A 22405-nucleotide genomic window follows, 5' to 3' on the forward strand; every position below is an offset into this window, starting at 1 on the left:
CTCCGTTTCAGATAAACTCAGTTGATTCATTCTAACAAAGTTCGTTGTATTTATGAATGTTGATCTGCTGATGTTGTCTATCGCTGTTGAAGGACTTTGTGAAGATTCCTGTGTAGCTGTGGTCTACACCTGGATGTTGAGATTGTGTTTTCTCCTTTATATGCAAGACAAATGGCTATGATCTGGAATTTAGGGGTGTAATCATAGAGAAAAACTAGAAAGGGTTAGGGGTTATCAAAGGACTGTTGTTTGTATTATAAGACTGAAACATCATAGCACAAACTGTTTGTAGTGCATTGATCTGCCTTTGAATTGAAAGAAATACTTTTACAAAATATTAAACTATAGAATATTATTTCTTTATATAAATTCAACAAACACACACACAAACATGCCCCCCCCCCGTCTTCTAACTGTACTTTTAATCAAAAATAAAATGAAATAAAAGAGACGCAGAATATAGTCAAGGGCTTCATGTGCCAAATATACATTTTGTATGTATTTGAGTTAGTTTGTATCTCCATCTTGTTGTGATTACATCATCTCAATTTGAAGTTGATCTGATGAAAGCCCCTGTGCAAATACTTCAAAGTGAAAATGATGAATATTTTCAAAATGGCCACTAAATGCAGAATATCAGACTTAATGTTGCGTTTTTCCATTTGCACCTACGACTTTTTTGTTTGTCTGGTCATGATACACCTGTGTATCGCTTTTTCTTAAGATCGGTCAATGTGAACACGTTCCAGGGGTCTCGGGGGCAAGTTTAGCCATTTTGCCACGCCCTCTGAAAATTCCTCCAGAATACGTAAATGTTCACCACTTTCAAATTTTCTGCAAATTTTGGTAAGAGTTTGAGCATGTTGAAGCCCTCAAAAAGCCAATTCATTTGCCTGGAAAAAAAATTAAATTAATAATCCTTACAATTTCGACAGGCACTCACCCTGTCTCACTCTGTTTGGTGCTCGGGTCCTGATACCCTGGACACAGTAACGTCCTCACATTGGTCCTCACCAGGGCCGGTTCTTCCTACAGGCGCCCCTCAGAGGGGGCTACTAACACCATCATAGACCTTTCTGGGTACCACCAAGATAAAGGATTTAATAAAAGAAGCCATATGATGCTCTCATTAGTTTTTGACATTCCACAGGCAAATACTCACAACATCAGGCATCAAGTCCATTGGCAGGTTGTCATCCGCCCTTCTAGAAGTGGTTGTGGTTCTTGTTGCTACCGACTAAAATAATCAGTAAAGAAGTTTTGAATGTCTAAAATGTGCTGTAATAAACAATACATTATATAACTTGCAGAAACCAAAAACTAAAATGTGACATTTAATCACATATTTATATTGATACATCAATCTTATACACATTAAATTAGTGTTGGTCAACGCACCATGCACCACTAGGCACCCATAAAAATGCTCTATCTTGTTGAACCAGTAATAATGTTCCTGGCCTGGTTGCCATGTCCTGCATCCACCACAGGGTGGCAGTATCGCCTGTAGAAACATTCAGATTCACACACTGAAGAGTTTATCTTTGCTATAAAACAGTTTTAAGTTTCATGACCCACATTAACTCACAACTTTCTCCTCAGCTCAGACACGATCACATGCAAGATGATGTTTCCTGCTAAGAATGGTGCCACAACATATCAATATGTATAATATACCCATATTTTATAATTGGATTATTATTATTATTATTGATGCACTAACATGTCAGAAGTGTGTTCATTAATTTGCATGCAGATATTTATGTGTTATTTTAACATTCAAACATGCAACATATCTGATTAAATCACAAGCATGGGTTTTAAACTATAATAACTTACAGTCCTTTTGCACAGCCAACACTAAAAGTACAACATGTCCCTGTTAGTGAAGACAGTATAAAGTACCTAATAAACTGGTCCTTGTATTAATTGTGCTGAGTATGTTAAAGCAGTGTCGATCGCAGCAGATTGAAGTTGTGTTGAATGTGTGTGGAGCTGAAACTCAGCCGACTCTCCCTGGACTAATGATCTGAGGCATGTGCTGCTGGGATGAGTGTGTGGTGATGTGGAGATGTAATGGAGATGATGACTTCATGTGTTGTTTGACCAGCTGCTGCGTTCTCATCACACATTATCCACAGATTACTGAGACTCACTGGTGGAAGTCATCTTTGTTCCCTCACTCTGAAGCAGGGAAGTGGGTTTTTCAACATGTGTGTAAATGTTTTGGTTGATGTTTTTTTCCCACGTTGGTTTTTAATCCTCCTTTATTTATTTATTTCCACCAAACTGTTGAAGTAACATTTTATTTAAGAACACTTTTCACTTAAAAGCTTGTTTTTCTCAGGTTAAATTGTTGCAATGTTAGATTTAAAGCAACACTATGTAACTGCTACTGAGCAACAGCGCCCTCTGCAGCCACACATGAGGATTAATTCAGTTGTGCTTCGTCTGATGTGTTAGGTTATTATTGACCCATAGGGCAGGGATATTACAGGAAGTGGGAAATGTTAGTGGGAAACCAGTGGTACACCACCAGGAAATATGCACAGACTCCAGAGTATCAACAAATGGAACCGAAACAGAAGTGGTAAATGTCATCAGACGCTTTTTGGGAAGCGAAATCTGAGGCTGTGCTGTAATGGGCCCAGGGAGAGTTTATATCTAGTAACATCCTTTATGGGTTTGGATTAGATGTTTGTCTCCTGCAGTAACTTCTCTGTTTTTACTTCTATTTCTTTCTGTTTTTCCCACTTGTCCGTTTGTTTGTTTTCGAGTCGGATGGGATATGGTGCAGCTCAGGGAAGCTCCTGCACATTTTCACCATCTTCTCCAACAAAACATCATGGATGTTGTTGAACAAACATCTGGACCACTTTAGGCCCAGGTGCATTTTGTCTGGGCCACAAAAAGGCCAGGAATGCTGCATCATCACCGGAAGTGGCCCACATCTGTAAGCCCTCTGAGTGACATCATATTTGTATTGATTGTATGTTTCTAATAAACATTTAAATCTGAAATACTCAATTAAAGTACTTGAAATCTTATCTTAAATATGAGTTATTGTTAAGATTAAGTTCATTTCCAGCAGGCACCAAAACTAACTACAACTATTAAAGCTGCCTGGTGAATGTGTCACAGAGTATATTAGTGTAAACCCGTGTTGCACCTTCTATACTTTGTGTGTCGTTGTGTGAACTGAGGCTTGTCACCACATCCGAGGTGAGAGTGAGTTCACTTCTCGGCGGTGTGCTGGTTCCTTCGCCCCCTGCGCGCCGCGGCTCCTCCCGCAGAGGCGGGGTTAACCGGAGAACAGGGGTTTGTTGAAGCGGGGCTCTAACGGGAGAAAGAACCCAGCGAAAGGAGCCGACACGTCTGTAACGTGTTCGGAGCGAGCCGCGGACTGTCTGGCCCTTATCTCACTTTGAACATAGCCCACATGCACCCGGGTTAACTCCCAGCCATCGCAGCCCACCCGTGTGTCCATCGGCCGGCTCGTCGCGGCGGTGCGGTCCCTAGCGGAAACAAAGCGGACCCTCTCCTCGGCTAGTCCTCGGCTCACGTCCCCGCTGAAGAAGACACTTTTCTGGGGCTAATGTTGCTCTGAACCATCGAGGAAACCACGTTAAAGCGTCTACACAAGGTGGGTGACGGTGTTCTAACCCGCATGGAACCCGCTCTTCCATGTTTTACCCGAGTTAAGTCGATGTAAAAGTGGGGGGGGAAGAAGCTGCCGTGCCATCTCCTCCTCGGGGGCTAAACTTTGGGTGTGGGTTAACCAGAACTAGCTAGCGGCTAACAGACAGCTAACTTAGTCTCTTCCCGTGACGTCACACGGGTCGGGTTGTTAAGTTAAAGTTTTAAAGTGTTGGTTTTATAATCAAACTAGTTCTTCTTCGGTGAGTCGGGTTTGGGCTTTGGTGGAGGAACTAGGCCCCGGTGGTCGCTTTGTAGGACCGGAGAGGCCATGACAGGATATAACATGTGATTTATCAACCCTACATCACTAGTTCAACTCGTTAACTATAAACTAGGTTAACTTTCACACGTCTGACGTCAAGACCATACTTTATATTCAGCTAAAACAAAAAGTTGTTGAGACTTTTTTCAGACTGGCTTTGATTCAAAGGAACTTTTTCTCGAGGAGGAAAAATGATGTTTTTCTTTGTCACGCGTGAAAATTGAGTAAAACTTTTAAAATCACGTTGGAACGATGAATTTCAAATAAAAAAAAAACTACTTTCAGACGTTAAATCTGTAAAAACCGTAAAAGGAGAAACTATTTGGTTGACTTGTCGATAACGGAAATAATCCCAAGTCCCATCCTGATATTCAGTTAATGATCTTAAGGTGTTTTATTGTGTTGTTGCACATATTTTATACTTAACGTTAACTCTTGGTGTTGTTGCCTCATTGTCTAAAAGTATGACGAATGATTTCACGATCATTAATCCCAGATTTTTTGACTTGTCTGGACACGCTTGGGAAAACCTTTTATGTCCATTTGCCAAAGGACATGTTTCACATCTGAAACGTGGACTAAGTATAACTTGTGAAGACTCTTCCCTCTGGACAGATTATACACAAGGGACAGAAAACCTCAGCCGTAAACACTCCAGTGTGATCAAGTGTGTAACGGATATCCTGGGACAGACCACAGCCGGACCCCAGTCTGGTCAGACTTCATTGTGGACTGTGTAAACTGCGGCTGGAGACACAGACACACTAAGACGTCTTTAAGCCGCCCAGCTTGGTTAACCAGAGTGGAAAGCCTCTTGTTCAGCCTCGCCCGCAGCTCTCATCCAGGACTGTTGACTCCGAGGTAGTTGGACAAGATTGGTCTCGCCTGCCCCGTTCACTTCCTGTAAAGGAACTGTAGCCTGGGGGGGCTGTTTTTTCTTTCTCCTCCCTGGTTAGGCTCGGGACTCAGTTTAACTTGTAATCTTTGTTTCCTGACTTCTTGCTGCAAGACCTTATTTAGTGACCTGGGAATAAAAAAGTTTTGGGGGTAATTACGGGCCTGGCTTTCAGGCAGCATGGTAATGACATAGTAACAGCCCGGTGTCGAGGTGTTACAACCATGTGTTTCTGATCGTGCACAGCATGCACACATAACATAGATACAGACAATATACACCAGGCCGGGGAATTTACTTTAGAACAGACGTGTCTGTAGGCTAGAGCAGCTCCCTGTAGTTCACTGACTCACTTCCCTTAGTAACATTGTTGTGTTTAAACACAGCAAGTTGTGCTTGTCCAGGAGCAAGGAGTGTCTGGGGCAGATTGAAGGGTCATTCTGCGTTACTCAACACCCCCCCCCCCCCCCCGCTCGCCAGTAATGAGTCACGGATGACGGCTCTTCCAGGGATAGTCCGATGTAGCTTGTGGGAGTGGAGCATGTTTGCAGGGTATGTGATCATACTTTTAAAATAATTGTCACCATATTCCTGGTTTAGAGATCTAGAGTCAGTGGTGTCGCATGTCACGGCAAAATGTTGAGAAGTCGCGGTAGAGACAGGGGAAGTTTGAAACCGCCTGAGAGGAAGCTTCACAACATAGATTTAAACCTGCACGTACTTATTATTATTGTTGCCTCCACCTAGGAGGTTGTGTTAATGCCCGTGTCAGGACATGGCCTAGGAAAGAACTTGAACCTCTTATTTAACATTGTGAGATATGGTGTTTTGCTCAAATTTATATTTAGACCAATATCTCAGGGAGTTATTCATTGACTTACCGATGTTTCATAAACTCTTTTTACAATGGGCCATGCATGTTGTCGGTGTGTTTGGTCTCAACCAGCTCCTGCAGGAGAGATTCTTCTGTTGAGCTGCTAAATGCTGCAGCTACTCTTTGCTGACTGGTGCTGAGCAGATGCTGAACACTGGCTTTTCTTAGTTTACATCCAACTGACCTTGTAAACTCAAGTTCAAGTCAGAAGTGGGAAAAAGCACCAAATATTTCGGTGACGTCGTTTTTCCATGACATCCTCTGGAGCTAGTGAAGCTGGAATGCATTATCTCATCTCTCCGAGGAGGCCTGGAGGATCAGGATCTCCTCCATGTCATAGCCAAACTCCAAACATGTCTTTCAGTTCATGCAACAGCTTCAAATACAGCAGACTGGATTTAACTCTCCCTTCTCAGCTGTGGAACCCCCTGCAAGGAGTCATCTTAAGTTTGTTTTATTATAAATTATATTGTTTTGTTAAAGTACATTGCAGTTTGGTTTTCTAAAGGTGCTTTATTAATGCCAGACGTTTAAACAGATTGAACACATTCCTTTGTCTCGAAACCCCAAAGACTTCACCTGTTAAAACTCCTCTAGCTCGACAGGCCTTCGGTATAAAGCCGCCTGGCAGATGTTGGTCTGGATGAATGAAGTGTTCCTGTTTGTACGTTGTGTTTCCAGTTATCATGCTCTGCTTGCTGTAGGAAGTGAGATCTTCCTCCTGATCCTTCAGCTGGGGGAGAAAAGTGATGTCTGGGTGTGGTCTAATCAACAAAATGGCTGCGGAGTCGTGCTGAGTTTGTTTGGGCACTTAATGGACTGAGAGCCGACTGTGACTTCCAGCAGCAGGTGGGGGGGCCGGCTGGTCGACCGGGTGGCAAACAGAGCTGGGTGTGAGGGGGGATGGGCACCTCACTCTGGACTAATGGATGACCCACCCAGCATGAACACTGCTGACTTGTGTTGCTCACCACCTTTCACTTCTTCATGTTTCTCACAAACATTGTTGACAAAGTTGTGCAACGTTCATAATTTTAATGTGACAGACATAGAGCATAAATCTGAAGAAATGTATTTAGCACATCTCGTTGTTAGATCATTAGAATTAGATATTGCACTCCTGAGGTTTGCAATGGGATTTGTTACCAGCTGTTTAAAGGTTTAAAAAGCCTAAAATTCAATAATCAAAAGATTTTAAAGATCAATACGTCTGTGCTTTGTCAAAAGAATGTTTAAAATGTCAATTCTGTAAAGACATCTGACCTCTTAAAACCAAACCTACATGTTTTTATGACATCTACACAGAAACCATAAACTCATATCATCCACAATCTAAACATGGACTTTGTTCAACTAAACATTCACAGATGTTTTCTGCTCCACCTTTAGACAACACTTTTTAAAACCTCTCTGAGTTACAGCAACAAGTCACAGAGGAAAGTCTGACACTGCAGATCTTATAAACATATTTGACTCTTATTCAGATATTTCAATTCCTTCTCTTGAGTGACATTAACTGTATCTACACCCACAGACCACCAGTTGATCACACCTAGTTTCTTTGCCACTCCCAGTTGATTGCAGTTCTGTGGTAGAATAAATCCAACTGACATAAAAACCCAATAGACCTTATTTAGCTGATAACACAATGTCTGGTGGCCCCCACCAAGAGGAAGTCTCCTGAACCAGACTTTGCCCAGACAGTTTCTCTGGTAGATATCGGCAGATAAGTCACTGTATCACCATTGGTGAACAGAGGAGGTAAACAAGGAAGCAGTGGTGACACACTGATGCAGGGTCTGAGTCAAACCCCTCATGTTCACCTCCTGTTTTTAAGTTTGACTCAAGCTGATTCTGTGACTTTTCATCTATGTATGTATGTATATATATATATATATATTTATGTCTCTATAGTAAGTAGTTATATCGCTGAACTCTTATCCAAAAATCCTCCTTTATACACATTCTTGTTATGAGTAAATCTACCTGTGATGTGGATCCTAATACCCTGACAACATCGTATTTTCTATCAGAAGTTATGTTTGTCATGTGTCTCTCATTCACCACAGTCTTTCCAGTGTGGAGTCTGCAGAGGTCTCGTGCACGGTGTAGATTCTTTTAAGGACAGGGTAGAAGAATGCTGTCTGTGCATTTACATGAGACAGCGTGACTGTGGCCCCCGAGGCGTGTGTTCAGGCTGCAGATTGAATCAAAGTGCCTCTGACCTGCCGGAGTCTGAAGGCAGCGCTGAGCGGAGCTGAGTTACTCACGGCTTCTCCACAGCAGCTGTTGGAAGAGATTCTTTAGAAAACACTCGTCAGGGACCGAGCATAACTCCCACCGCCTGTGTGGAAAACTTGGCTGTTGTATTAGTGTGTAAATATAGCTTGGTTTGCAGGAAATGTTCCCAGACACATACAAACCATCATAAATACAAAATTAACAGCAAACACCTGACAGATGATCACTATTCAACGAGAGAATGATTAGCTAAAGTTGGCAGCATTTTCATTTTGTTACAGACAAAGAAGATGTTTATGCACTTTGCCCAAACTGCAGGGTCCGACCCGAACCCAACATGCATTTTAGTTTTTTGTGTCTGCAGCAGACGCCATGTTTTCCATGGTTACAGGCACATGCAGTATAAAACATCAAGTAGACGGCCCAGCCGACGGGACTGATTCCAGCCCAAACTCATTTATAATCATTTGTACGAATCCCTCTAACCGCTAACTCCAATAACTTCGCCGGCCAAGCTCATTCCTGTAAGTCATATTCAGATTTCCAAACCAAACCACAAGGACTGATTGGACAAGTCTGCAAGTCTGGAGAGGAAACACAGTCTCATCCACCAGGACCTTGCTCTGTGTTCCTATATAATCACACATCCATACTTGATAAACGTCTCGGTTACTGTACTCGCATCGGAACGAGCTGCTCTGGTTACTGTCAACAGAGAGTGGACTGTAAATGAAAAACTGTGGCGTTAATATCCATCACCAGGAACACCAAGCATGTGCCGGCTCCGTCCTCTACTGTCTGACCATACAAAGTCATGAATCGATAGTTTACTCCCTGTTAATCTAAATATTAAGCTCTTAGGTCTGTCATCGCAATGACTCAGTCCAAAGTTACTGCTTGATGATATTGTAGGGGGGTTAAAAGTGTGGATGAGTGGAGTTAGAAACTGTTAAAGAAAAGTTTGTTAACACATCTTCTCACCTACACCTAGTGGTTCAGTATCATCTGCCACTCGCGCTGCTTTCAGACATAAACAGGAGTCTGGACCTTTTTAATAACTCAAAGGTCCGAGTCATTTGCTCCGGAGAGTTCCTTCAGGAATTTTCTATCCAGTTGATTAGAAACACTTGAGTTTGTGTTAAACAAAGTTAACTACGCTTTTTAACCGGGTCAAACTTTCTCTGAATTCACCACACACACACGTGAGACGTTCCTGTATCCTGTGTCACAGTCATCAGGATCAGAATTACCACAGTGAATTATGATTCAGTGTCTTCAGCTCTCAGCTCTTATCAGCTCCCGCCATTTCCGTTGACACAGGGACGTCCTCTCCAACAGTCAGACTCTCGTTCATATCTCTGAGTCGCTGTTGAGGCAGCGACAACTTCAGTTTGACTCATCGTGAGATGTTTACGGATGATATTATGAATACAGTTAGTATTAGAGCCTGACAGATATGGATTTATAGGGACTATTATATCGGCTGCTGTGTATTTGAAAAAAGAAAATGTCCTAAGATATGATTATTGAACCGTTATGACAAAAGAAATGTAGTAGAGGTTTGATATTGTAGTTTATCCATATTATTATAAATAACTATAAATATAAAGAAGACATAAAAATAACTGAATAGAAGTTGAAATAAGAAAATAAACTTTATTTTAAATAAAATGTAAACAAACTTTTCTGCAATGTCTATACAGTAAAATAAAAAATGTTCATACCAGCAAGCAGATACCAGTATGTCTGTGAAAGTTTCATGTCGACCAACAGATAAATCAGTCGAGCTCTTGTTAAAACACTTAATGGTTTCAAATGTGGTTTCCTCCGGGGGGCTTACGCTCTCTTAATGTCTTCTAAGTTCTTCTTAAATTTGTGCCATCAACAAAGGAGGAGATGTAGATATCTAAATACAATGAATAACATTTTAAAACAGTCACTATGTGAGTAAGCACAACAAGCAAACGTCTTTTCAAAGTTATCATGCACTAGGATCTCTACCAGAAATGCCAGGGCCTCCTCCGCCTAATGTCATTATGTGGCCCTCAGCCACTGGAGACTCCAAACGCCCGTCCATCTGTTAGCAGGACGAACCCGGCAGCAGTAAACAATGCTGGACTCCTGGAATGTGGTGGGGGGGGGAGCTTCATTGGGTAGAAAAGTCTTTCCAGTTGGTTTTTGGTTTGAGTTTTATTAACCGTCTTGCTGGGTTTGATTTGTGTTGAACAGTTTCTGTGTCACCACAAGTTCTTGTCTGTTTCCGTTTTTTATAAGTAGGAAGTATTTTTATACGGGGGCCGTGTCTATTCATCAACAGACATGATGATTTAAAAATAAAGTAGATTTAATGTCCCTGGCCAGATATAAATAATGTGCTGTTTTCTGTGTTAGGTCTATTTCTTCTGCCCCCCCCACTACTCTCTGAATCGTCCAGTCCGGCATATTTATTGTTGATCAAGTGTTGATCAAGTTGTCTCTGAGGTTTCCACACAGATATATGATAATAATCTATCGCTAAACCACTTCTAGGAAACCTGCATCTAAGTGGGTCATCAGGCCCCATCTCACAGGATGTGGGTGTCTGATGCCTGTGCCCTCCGACCCACACTGCACTGCAGCAAACATCTTTCACCTTCTCACCACCAGCATCTACTGAAACAACCACTGGTTTCACTTCTGCGACACATAATTAACCCTCAACATATCCCTCTCTCGTGTTCATTTAAATATCCTGCAGTAATAGACTGTTTTCTGACACAGCTGTTACTTAGCTGCTGTCAACACTGCCTGGTTTCCTCTTTGCATCTTACTGGGGCAAATACTGAGAGAGTTGCTCTTGAGTCTCTACGGTTGAGGTCTGGGCAGACAGTCAGAGAAGTGTGTCACTGGAGCTCAGGGGAATGGCAGCGGTTCAGGAGGAGACTGGAGGCAGCCTGACCAAATATGGGAACACACACATTCAGGGGAACACACCTACTTTACCTCTCCTCTGCCCGTGGAGCTGTGGCCTCGACTCGAGGTTTTCACGGCACGCAACCCGTTTGAAAAGTTCTTCCGAGCTGCCGTCACACACCAACAATCTGCACTTTTGGTTTGTGTAGCTCTGTATTCTTGTGTTACGTCTGGGTTGTTAATCCTCAGCAGCTCAGCTCAGTGTGGTGAAGAGGTATCGTTGGATTGCTCAGTGAACCACAGTTATTCCTCCCTGGTTATAAAATTCCATACCATTAAACCCAAGCTGCTCCTGCTGCTGCTCTGTTAGAATCATTACATGTTTGCTGTTCGACTCATTATGAGTAATGCAGGTTCAGACTAAACACCTCAAGTGTAAATTGACTCTGCTCTTCATTATGCAACATTTTTATTCTCCAGTCTCTGTTCCCTTCCGTCTCTTATCGATTATTTACTGATAAGCCTCGTTGAGATAATGAGTAACATTCTACATCAGCCTGCAGGAAACAATGGTGAGAAAGCATGGATGGAGTAAGTGTAGTTGTTGGTAGAGGTGTTGAGGAAAGGCCAGATGATGCCGGCTCAGTGTGAACCATTCATTCCTCCACATGTGGAATACATCTGCACCACACTGCTGTGGTAACTGGGTCATTTCAGCTCCGTGAGAAATCGTTTTTTTGAGTCTTTCCAAATCGTGAGACCTTTTTAAAAAGGGCATGGTTGTGTTAATTGTATACTTGGAAAACACAGCCTCACAAACTGTGGACTAACTTAGTGTGAACAACCTAAAGGGAATATTTCTATTCCCAAGAAAAATGAAAATACTGGATTGAAACCTAGTTTGAAAAGACGGTTTTAAAACAACACTAACTTTTACTTAGCAACAGCGCCCTCTGCAGCCTCGTGTGGTTATTATTCTGTTAGGCTCAGTGTCTGAGCGATTAAGTGGTTTTCATGTTGAGAGAAAACAAAGGCGATCAAACTCTTGACCGCATCGTCCCACTCACTGAACTGTGGATATTACCCATCATCCTCTGCTTCCTGAACCAGAAGAGCTGCTGCTGTAACAAATCCACCAGACTCTGTTTAGAATTCCTCATATTTTACAATTTTTCTGATGAATATTAGAGAGAAACTCTGGTTTTTATTGACTTCTAAGTATTTTTAACTGATCTACCCTTCAGCTTCACTCTTCAACTTGCTGCAGCTGATTCTGACAGTCGAAGCTGTGCCTCAGTTCTTCTCACAGGAGATCGAACCTTCTCGTTCAGGGAGTGAAAGAGGAAACATTCTCCGTACTCACAATCGCTCAAACTAATTTTAATCAAGCTGCTGTTTTAAACAAGTTACATAGTGTTGCTCTAAATTAGTTGAAGGGCATAAAAAAACCTTCATTTCTCTGTTTGCACACACGTTTGTTGTGTGACCACATTATTCTGCAACAATAACAAAATACCTCCGATTGTTACACAATTATTGAGCCACGTTAGTCGTCATCATCTTTGCAGGCTCTCACAGTTTTCTAAACACACGTATGTGCCTTTTTTTAAACGTGTCAAGCTTTATATCTTTATATTTCTCTCATTGCAGATGGATTTGCGGTTACTGTTAATAGCGTCTCTATCGGCCGTCCTCTGCAGCAGCTGGGCACAGCAAGGTAAGAACACACACATGAATCTGTTTGGATTACTCTAAAATATTAGATATCAGCTAATCCATACACTAGCATCTCTCAGCTCTACGAGTGCAATACACTAACTGTACTGTTATTTGTTAAACTGTGCTGATTCAGCATGCTTTGCTTTTATTTGTTATATATTTGACACGTTTTTTTAAGAGTAGTCTGTGGTTTTAAGAATAAAATGCGAAACAGTGATAAAAACTCAAACTTGTTTTCTTCTTATTTTGTATTCTTCAAATGTTACATTTCTTAATTCATGGTTTTAAGACTGTGGGACCAGTGGGTTAATGGTGGGAGTCCTTTTTAATACATTTTTAACAAGGTGAAGTCATCTGCTGGTGAGCTGCCTCGAGCTTTTCTCAGCATGACTCTTCGCTGGAAAGAGGTTGTGTTTTGTTGGCTGGTTTTGGTCGATGAACTAATGGAACTTTTTGTCTTCTCATGCCGTCTCTTGCAGAGGGAAGCATCTGCATCAAAGCAAACGCTCAGTCATGTGGGGAATGCATCCAGGTGGCCGAGATGTGTGGATGGTGCTCGGATGAAGTGAGTTGAATCCCTGAAGCTGCCTCTCCACTATTTTACCTCATGAACGAAAAATCGGATCTGTCAGATCTTAAACAACGAATGTTGCACCGTCAGTTTCCTCTGTGGTTTGTTTGGAAGCATTGTCACATGCACAGCTGGTGCTAAAGGCAAACAAAGTTCAATGACTAACACAAATACATTTAATACTATTCAAAAAATATGTGTAAGACAGAATAGAGCCTCAGTTTGATTGATTTTAAACAAATAATCCAAAGATATTATGATTGTTTCACCTCTGTGCACGTGTCAGCTATGGCTGTGGTTATTTTGGTGTTTTCTCCTGAACATGATCTCAAACTGGTTCCTCCTGAAAATGTCCAGAATATTGTGTCTGGACATTCTTTGGACCCCAAATTATTTAAAAGGAGAAAGAAAACATCTGCAAGAGTGTAAAGAAGACCTTGGAACAGTCACACTCATCTGTCTGTATGTGCCCTAATGTTATCTAAATTATTTACTCCCCCTGTGAACTCTGTGTTCCTCAGAACAATGACTCTTCTCTTTCTGGTTTCTGGCTTTTAAAGTTTAATATAAATCTGAGCTTATGTTTTCTGTCAGTTTGTAGGGTTGATAAAAAAATAGCCTTGTGAATCATGTGGTTTTGAAAGAACTGGGTCAAAGAATCATTTTAGTTCTGACTGAGTTCATTGTCTCTAGTTCTCCTCCACTTTGCCTTGTGGGATATCATGTGCATCTAATCTATATTCTTATTCAGGCCTGGCAGTCATCTGTTCCTCCTTATCTGCCCTGCCTACAAACAACAGCCTAAAGAACAGACTGTTCCAAACAGAATGTAAAATTGATCGGTTTCCAGGGGCCTCGTTGAAAAAGATCCTCAGTCATGTTAAAGATCCTGTAAACCTGTATCTGCGTAAACAATGCCCTCAGAGGTCGGAGAGTTTCACAGTTTAACTTTCACATACAGTTTAAAAGTCCTAATTGAGTGAGTCTGTAAAATAACAAATAATTGTTTTATGGAAAGTCGTGTTCTTCCTTTTCACATGTTGTCAGATACTGTGCAACCTGTCAACAAGTTTCTTCATGTCCGCCCCACCAACACAAATTCCACAGAAACGATCCAGATGTTTCTGAACATGCGTCACACGTGGAAATGACTTATTATTACATATGTTTGTGCTCGTTAGATTCTGATCAGTTGTTGAAGACGATTGTGAAAATTCTCTACTTAACAAAGTTGATAAATATATATGTATGAAATTAGTTGTAGTATAAATTTTACTTGAAATAATCCTCACAATTACATCTTTTACTCTCCTGCAGAAATTCCTCTCTCAGGGCGAATCCAAGTCGGCCCGGTGTGATGACCTGGAGTCGCTGAAGAAGAGGAAGTGCAGCGTGGCCACGATCGAGAACCCACGCGGACGCGTCGAGATCAACACCAACAAGCCGGTCACCAACCGCAAGGACTCGAATGAGAAGCTGAAGCCTGAGCAGATCACCCAGATCCAGCCACAGAAACTCACCCTGACACTCAGATCTGGTAAATGTCCAACAAGAACTCACTCGGTGAGATATTTTCATTCTCATATGTGTCCCCTCCAAATTAATTATCATCTTCTGTTCTCAAGGTGAGCCTCAGACCTTTGACCTGAAGTTCAAGCGTGCTGAGGACTACCCCATCGACCTGTACTACCTTATGGACCTTTCATTCTCCATGAAAGACGATTTGGAAAACGTCAAGAACCTCGGCACCGACCTGATGAGGGAAATGCAGAAGATCACAACAGACTTCAGGATTGGTGAGTAAAAACTCAACGAACTAAAGGTACAATAAACCAGAGACAAGTAGCTGAGAGAAATTCTCCTCCCTTTCAGGTTTCGGCTCCTTTGTGGAGAAGACGGTCATGCCTTACATCAGCACCACGCCAGCCAGGCTCATCAACCCCTGCACGGGGAACCAGAACTGCACCAGTCCCTTCAGCTACAAGAACGTCCTGAAGCTGACGAACAACGGAGACGAGTTCAACCAGCTGGTCAGTCAGCAGCAGATCTCAGGAAACCTGGACTCCCCGGAGGGAGGCTTCGACGCCATCATGCAGGTGGCGGTCTGTGGGGTAAGACTGAGCAACACCTGATGTGTGTTCTAGCTTTTCAGCAATCAGTGTAGTAATGAGTGAGTAAAACTAATGAGGGGACTCTTGTCTTCATCTTACCAGGAGCACATCGGCTGGAGGAACGTGACTCGTCTGCTGGTGTTTTCCACCGACGCTGGTTTCCACTTCGCTGGAGACGGCAAACTGGGAGGCATCGTCCTCCCCAATGATGGGAAGTGTCATCTGGAGAACAACATGTACACCATGAGCCACTACTACGTATGTGGTCTATCATTTATTCAACACGCATAATGTTTCATCCTCGTACTAATGGTCCCAATGTATTATTGATGTTAGGATTTGACTCTTGCCAGATACAAAAATATGAATAAAAGAAGAACTGCAAGGTCTAATGTGTCTGTGTGTGTCTGTGTGTGTCTGTGTGTGTCTGTGTGTGTTTTTCAGGACTACCCCTCCATCGCACATTTGGTCCAAAAACTGAGCGACCACAACATTCAGACCATCTTTGCCGTCACTCACGAATTCCAGCCTGTTTACAAGGTAAACTTAGTTTTTATCTAAACTGTACTGAAAAACCTTGTATTTGATTTATGTCATAATAAGTAATGTGCATCATTATTATTTGTTCATTGTTTTTTTCACCTTTGACACTAACAGGAGCTGAAAAACCTGATTCCTAAATCAGCCGTCGGAACGCTGTCCTCCAACTCCAGCAACGTGATCAAACTCATTATTGATGCTTACAATGTGAGTCACCACCTTTTCAGAGATGACTTGTGGTTTCAATCTGAGTTGTTGCTTCTTCCCTATGTTTTGTAATTCGTATTCATTGGATAAAATCAAAACTGAAGAGTGAGCACTGGATCTCTCTCTCTCTCTCTGGTCTTTGGGACAGGCTCTGTCATCTGAGGTCATTCTGGAAAACGGCCGGCTGCCAGAGGGCGTGTCCATCACCTACAAGTCCATCTGTAAGAACGGCGTGGAGGGGACGGGAGAGAACGGCAGGAAGTGCTCCAACATTTCCATCGGAGACGAGGTAAACACCATCGTTTTGACTGCAGTTTGTGTTTAATGGTTTCTCCCACTGGTTGAGGGAAACTTATAGAGCTCGACCAATATGGATTTTCAGGGGTAGGGTAATATTATGATACCAATAAATCGGCTTATGAAATACAAGTTTGACAGGTTCTGAGAATGTGGAGGCTTGGGACTACAGAGATATTACATTTTTTTTTACACCTTTCTCCATTTTTTATTCTTTTAAAAAGTTTTCATATCAAAAGGAACCATCGACGTGGATATTACCAGTCAGGCTCTAGAACCCACTGATTTAATTTGAGAGCAAACGGGGCAAAAACACAGATTAATAAAAAGTTGAAGGAATGAGAAACACTTTACAAGCTAATAAGTAGAATCATGTCTGGAAAACAGAACAGTAAACTTCAAAGCATCGTCTTCGTCAGCTTCAATTAACCCATAAACTCTCCTCTGGTTTCCAGGTGTCTTTCAAGATTTCCATCGAATCCCAGAAGTGTCCGTCAAAGAGCCGTCGTGAGGTCATCAAAATCAAACCGCAGGGCTTCACCGAGGAGGTGGAGGTGGTTCTGAACTTCATCTGCGACTGTCAGTGCGCCGCGGACGGAGAACCGAAGAGTGAGAAGTGCAACGAGGGCAACGGGACCTTCGAGTGTGGAGCCTGCAAGTAAGTCTGGAGGCAGGAACGTGTAGAGACTGAGATTTCTGTTTCCAGCCACAACTGAACTTCTTTTAAAGTCTGAAGTGATGCTTTGAATGACAATGTATTTGAGTAAATGATTTAGGAAAGGAAATGAGATTCTGTTTTACTTTTACCACTAAAATAAGGGCTGATATTATATTTAATACTTTTTTCTTATTCATTTATTCTCTTCTCATATTGCTCTTAATCCAGGTTGCACGTTATGAACTGAAAGCTTCTGTCCTCTGTCTCAGGTGCAATGAGGGACGTATTGGGCGTGAGTGTGAGTGCAGCAAAGACGAAGTGCGGACAGAGGACCTGGACGCCAACTGCCGGAAAGACAACGGCACCGATATCTGCAGCAACAACGGCGACTGTGTCTGCGGCACCTGCGAATGTAAGACGCGGGAAAATCCAGCGGAGGTTTACAGCGGGAAATACTGCGAGTGTGACAACTTCAACTGTGATCGCTCCAACAACAAGCTCTGTGGAGGTGAGGCTTGTTTAACTTGCACCACCTGACACCGGTCGTATCGAAGCTCTATGGTAAACCTCTGCCCGTGCTCCACCAGGACATGGACGCTGTGAGTGCAGGAAGTGCATCTGCGACGCCAACTACACGGGCAGCGCCTGCGACTGCTCCCTGGAGACCTCCACCTGCCTGGCGAAGAACGGGCAGATCTGTAACGGCCGCGGCACCTGTGAGTGTGGAATCTGCAAGTGCACCAATCCCAAGTTCCAGGGTCCGACCTGCGAGATCTGTCCCACCTGCCCCGGGGTCTGCGCCGAGCACAAGTGAGTCAGACGGCTTCACACGTGGAAATTTAAGATTCGGAAATGTTAAAGCGTTTTTAGTTGAGATTTGATATCTTTGGTATGAAGACACAAGTTGTTCTAAAAACCTATGGTATGGTTCTGCCAGTTCAGAGAGTTAATCCGTCCTCTGTCCACGTTTCTCCAGAGACTGTGTGCAGTGCAAAGCTTTCAAGGCCGGTGAGAAGAAGGACACGTGTGAGCGGGACTGCAGCTACTTCGAGCTGATGAAGGTGAAGGACCGCGACAAGCTGCCCCAGCCCACCGACCAGAGCTTCCCTCTGACTCACTGCAAAGAGAGAGATGCCAACGACTGCTGGTTCTACTACACCTACGCCATCAGGAATGACACCAAGGAGGTCTTCGTGGTGGAGAACTTGGGTAAGGAGTTTTGTTAATGTCTCAGGAAATAACGTTTATCTCGTCGATCTTTTACCCGAGGTTCTATTTTTAACATTTAATTTTCATCTTGTTTGTTTCCCGTGTTTCTCAGAGTGCCCATCAGGCCCTGACATCATCCCCATCGTGGCCGGCGTGGTCGCTGGCATCGTGCTGATCGGCCTCGCCCTGCTGCTCATCTGGAAGCTGCTCATGATCATCCACGACCGCCGAGAGTTCGCCAAGTTCGAGAAGGAGAAGATGAACGCCAAGTGGGACACGGTGAGTCCGTTGCACCGGAAGCAGTTAACGATGGTTCCTCTCCTTCATGAGCAGGCTTCACTCTTTTTCAGTGTTTGAATCTTTTCCTCTTAACTGGTGTTATTTCAACTGCTGGAAATTATACTCAGGCTTTAAAAAGGATTGAGTTAGAATTGTTTTTAGACTTTCCATTTCTTCACAGTTAAAAGTAAATCATCTAGAAAGTTGTGGAAACCCAACAGACCGAATCTCCAGCTCTCTGTCCTCGACCAACCTGAGCTCCTTGCTGCTCTGTTTAGTCTCGTCTCGCTGAGGGAGTGGCCCTCCCTCGGCCCACACTGCTGCCTCTCGCTGTCCACACAACACAACTGCACAACCATAAAAGGCAATGAAGCCGAGACAGAGCAGGGCCGCTGGGCGACATCTGGAGGAAGCTGCACTGCTGCTGGTTCAGTCACAGGAGCCGAGGTTATGGTTGAATTTAGGAAGCAAGCTTTCACCATAGGTAGCGTTTCGTTGGAACTACTTATAGACTTTACTATTTAAATAGATATTAACAGCTACTTCCCCAAGTTGCTCTCTCGTTTATCCACATAAACACAGACATATGGTTTATGATGGGATGGATATGTTTAGTTGACATACATGTAGTTTTAATTTTTATAGGGCGATTATGGAATTGTTTTTGTTTTCTAAATGAAAATGAAATATACAGAATCAGTTTACAAGAAAATCGAAACACAATATTTACAACAGAAGATTTCATTATTGGCCTGTTGGACAAATTACACAGGTGAATAAGGACTCTAATGACTAATTTCTTTTCAATCTTTCCTGCTGTTCTGAGCATTTCTCCTCAGGCTGTTACTCCTGTCCTATCCACTGCTCTGCTCATGTCAAATTCATCTGTTTTTCCTTTCACCTTCCATCTTTCTTTGTTTCTCCACATTAGCAAGGAAACCCCATTTACAAGAGTCCTATTAACCAGTTCCAGAATCCCAGCTATGGGAATAAATCAGCTGCTCTTTAGGTCAAAGTTTGTATCACCTGTGTGATGCATGAACTTCCTCTGTGTGGTTTTGAACCTTGGTTGACTTGACAACAGCATGTTGTGAAATTTGCAAACTTAACCAGAGGTGGCGTCGTTTGCCTTTTGTTTTCTTGGCATTTTCTTCATATATTTTTTATTATTTATTGTACATTCAGCACATCTCACATGTCTCACTGACAAAATTGTTGCTTCAAGCGAATAGTGAGATAGTTATACTGTGAAACTGCTCAAGCTTATCGGTGTCGAAATTCTTCTTTGGTGACACCACCAACCTTGAGGCCCTTGCTACGATACAGGTTCAACATACCCAGCATATCTTCTCATTATGTGACTTCCCTGAGTCTTACATTCCTGTGTGGTATTATTTCTCTTAAAAGACATCAGAGAGTTTCTATTTGACATTATCATCAGTCTCCTCGTGTTGTTCTGAGCTGCGTAGATGGAACAAGAGAGTAAAAGCAATATTTATTATGTATAATTATTTAGTGTTGATAAATGAATGAGAAGTGGAACAGCAAACTGATCCCACTGATCAACAAAAATATCTGTTGCTCTGTATTATTTGTCCCTTCAGTGTAAACTGTTTTGTCCTCATCAGGATCCTGTAGCTAGAACAATGACTCTGGTTTCCAGTGGTCTGATTGGTCAGTTGTTAGGCTGGTGATGGGGTTTTAATCTTCATCTGGAACTATTATTCCATTCCGACTGTCATTTATAAATTGTATTTTCTGTAACTAAGTTGCCTCATTAACTCCTGCTTCTTAGCTCAGGCCCGTGAGACACTAAGGTTTGACGAGTGCTGTGGTTTGTTCCTCTGATTCCTCAAAACTATTTGAACTCACTCGATTGTGTTTCTCTCTTCCTCAGGGCGAGAACCCGATCTACAAAAGTGCCGTAACAACTGTCGTCAATCCAAAGTACGAGGGCAAGTGATGGAGCTCTGCCTCGGCTGTGTCAACACTGTATGGAGAAGAAACATGGGTCCGGGTGAAAGGGAGGGGAGGGGGGGGGTTATAACGCTCACTGTTTGTCTGTTTTGTTTGTTTGTATGTTGTAGTCACCAAAATGATAGCAATGCATTCTGCCACTATTTCAGTGTGTTTTACTAACTTGGTTTTTATTTTCTATGCATCGTATGAAATGTGTACAGTCTGTGTAAATGTGGGGTTTTATATTTGATGTTGTGCCTCTGCAGAACTCGAGAGAAAGTGTTGTGAACAGATTCCCTTCTCTGCCACAGGACTGGCAAGGTAACGAAATGCTCAACTGGGCCTTTTTAGAGAGCCGTCAAGCCATCAGTGTTTTGTTGAGGGTCTAATTGGACGTTGATGATGGGCAACAAATGAAGTTTTCCTTTCCAAATGATCATGCAAGTCGAGCAAAGGTTTTATTGTGTCTCTAATTATTTTGACCGAGTAGATATCACACTTTTCTTATTAACCGTCTCTTTGGATTGATCTCTTCAAATGTAGCGCCGGTCGGCCGTGTGTGGCAGCAATGAATTGTGTACAGTATGTGTCTGGGTTCTGTGTAAAGCCATATATGTATTCACAGAACCAGGTTGGTGGCGTTAGTATTGTTTTTGTCTGAGTGACTTAATTCCATCAGAACAATCAATTGAATCGTGTCTTTATCTACAAAAGATATTTTCTTGCGTTGCCTTTCTGGCTGAAAGGACGTCAGTGTACAGTCGTGTTTCTGTTTGGCTCCAGGTTTTTCTTTACTCAAGTTAAAAGCCAACTCAGGTCCTGAATTCTTCACAGCAATGCCAAATACGCAAACCTGCCTTATTATTTGCTAACTAACTTAGCTTATATTGAATTGCCTTGTTTTTATTTGTAGAAAATGAACTGGGTAATGGCCCCAGTTTCTCTTTTGTTAACATGTGAGTAGTTCCACTCGGCCATTTGTCGGTGCCTCGATCAAACAATTTTTTATGAACAGAAATAGGAATGGATAAAAAAAAAAGAGTCACATAGTGTTAAAGATCTTTGATCCCCCGATCTTTGTTTTTGTTAAGAACAAAAGAAGGTTACACCAGTCACCATTGTTTTTAAGTGCCTTTTTTTAGTTTTTCCCACAAAATCACATTTGCAACTCTGTATTTCTGAAAATTATTTATTGAATAAACATTCAAAACAATTTGTCCCGACATTAAGTTGTTATTGTGCAGTTACTGTTTTGTGTATTGTTGTGTTTAGAGGCCTGTTATTGATGTTACATTACAGAACATGTCATTCAAAGCAACTTCCAATCCGTGCGTTCAGCATCTTTGAGGGGCCCCTCTGGGTTCTGCATCTCGCCCAAGGGCACTTCTACAGGAGCTGGGATTCGAGCCGCCGACCTTCTACCCCTCAGCCACAGCCGCCCCCTCCTTGATGTGCATGAATCTAATGGAGAAACAAGCTAATTATCATCCGTGGTCCCAAAACACAACACAACACGAGACGGAGGAGGAAGTGGTCAGTGAATGAAACCTCAACACTAATCCTGACAAACTGAGCTTGTTGAAATGAGTCGAGCAGATGAAATGTCACAAGTCTATTGAGGAACATACCATTGTGATGTTTATAGATAGTTTTCTCATCAAGACCCAATATTTACCAGAAGAATAAAAACCACAGTGCTGATTTATTTTGCAGCTTGACATCCAGTCATGGAGAAGTAAACTTCTGACCCTGATGTCCACATGGAATCAGTCTGAGATCACATGAAGGAAACGATGACACATGATATTTCCAGACTGGGTCCTCTGTACGGAGGCTGCCATGTTTTTCTTACAGTAGCCAAGAGTGGACAAACTAAACACCTTTGGGAGTTTTTATGACAACTGAAGGCTGCAACATGCACCTTCACCACTAGATGTCACTGGATTCTACACACTGAACCTTTAATATATGTTTATATTGATACGAGGGGAC

The 22405-nt window shown here is 42.5% G+C and overlaps 1 protein-coding gene across 1 annotated transcript; it reads left to right on the forward strand.

Moving 5' to 3' along the window:
* The first annotated feature begins 3301 nt into the window (after positions 1-3301).
* Positions 3302-21626, forward strand: LOC128454155 (integrin beta-1). The gene is made up of 16 exons (XM_053437425.1): positions 3302-3643; positions 12514-12580; positions 13062-13147; positions 14471-14690; positions 14779-14949; positions 15026-15264; positions 15367-15522; positions 15709-15804; positions 15922-16011; positions 16160-16300; positions 16764-16966; positions 17236-17474; positions 17554-17776; positions 17943-18175; positions 18288-18454; positions 20352-21626. The coding sequence occupies exons 2-16, from the start codon at positions 12514-12516 to the stop codon at positions 20415-20417; spliced, it is 2397 nt and encodes a 798-aa protein (XP_053293400.1). The 5' UTR covers positions 3302-3643; the 3' UTR covers positions 20418-21626.
* The last annotated feature ends 779 nt before the right edge of the window (positions 21627-22405 follow it).

Source organism: Pleuronectes platessa, chromosome 13 (assembly GCF_947347685.1).
Source record: "Pleuronectes platessa chromosome 13, fPlePla1.1, whole genome shotgun sequence".
Taxonomy (NCBI): domain Eukaryota; kingdom Metazoa; phylum Chordata; class Actinopteri; order Pleuronectiformes; family Pleuronectidae; genus Pleuronectes; species Pleuronectes platessa.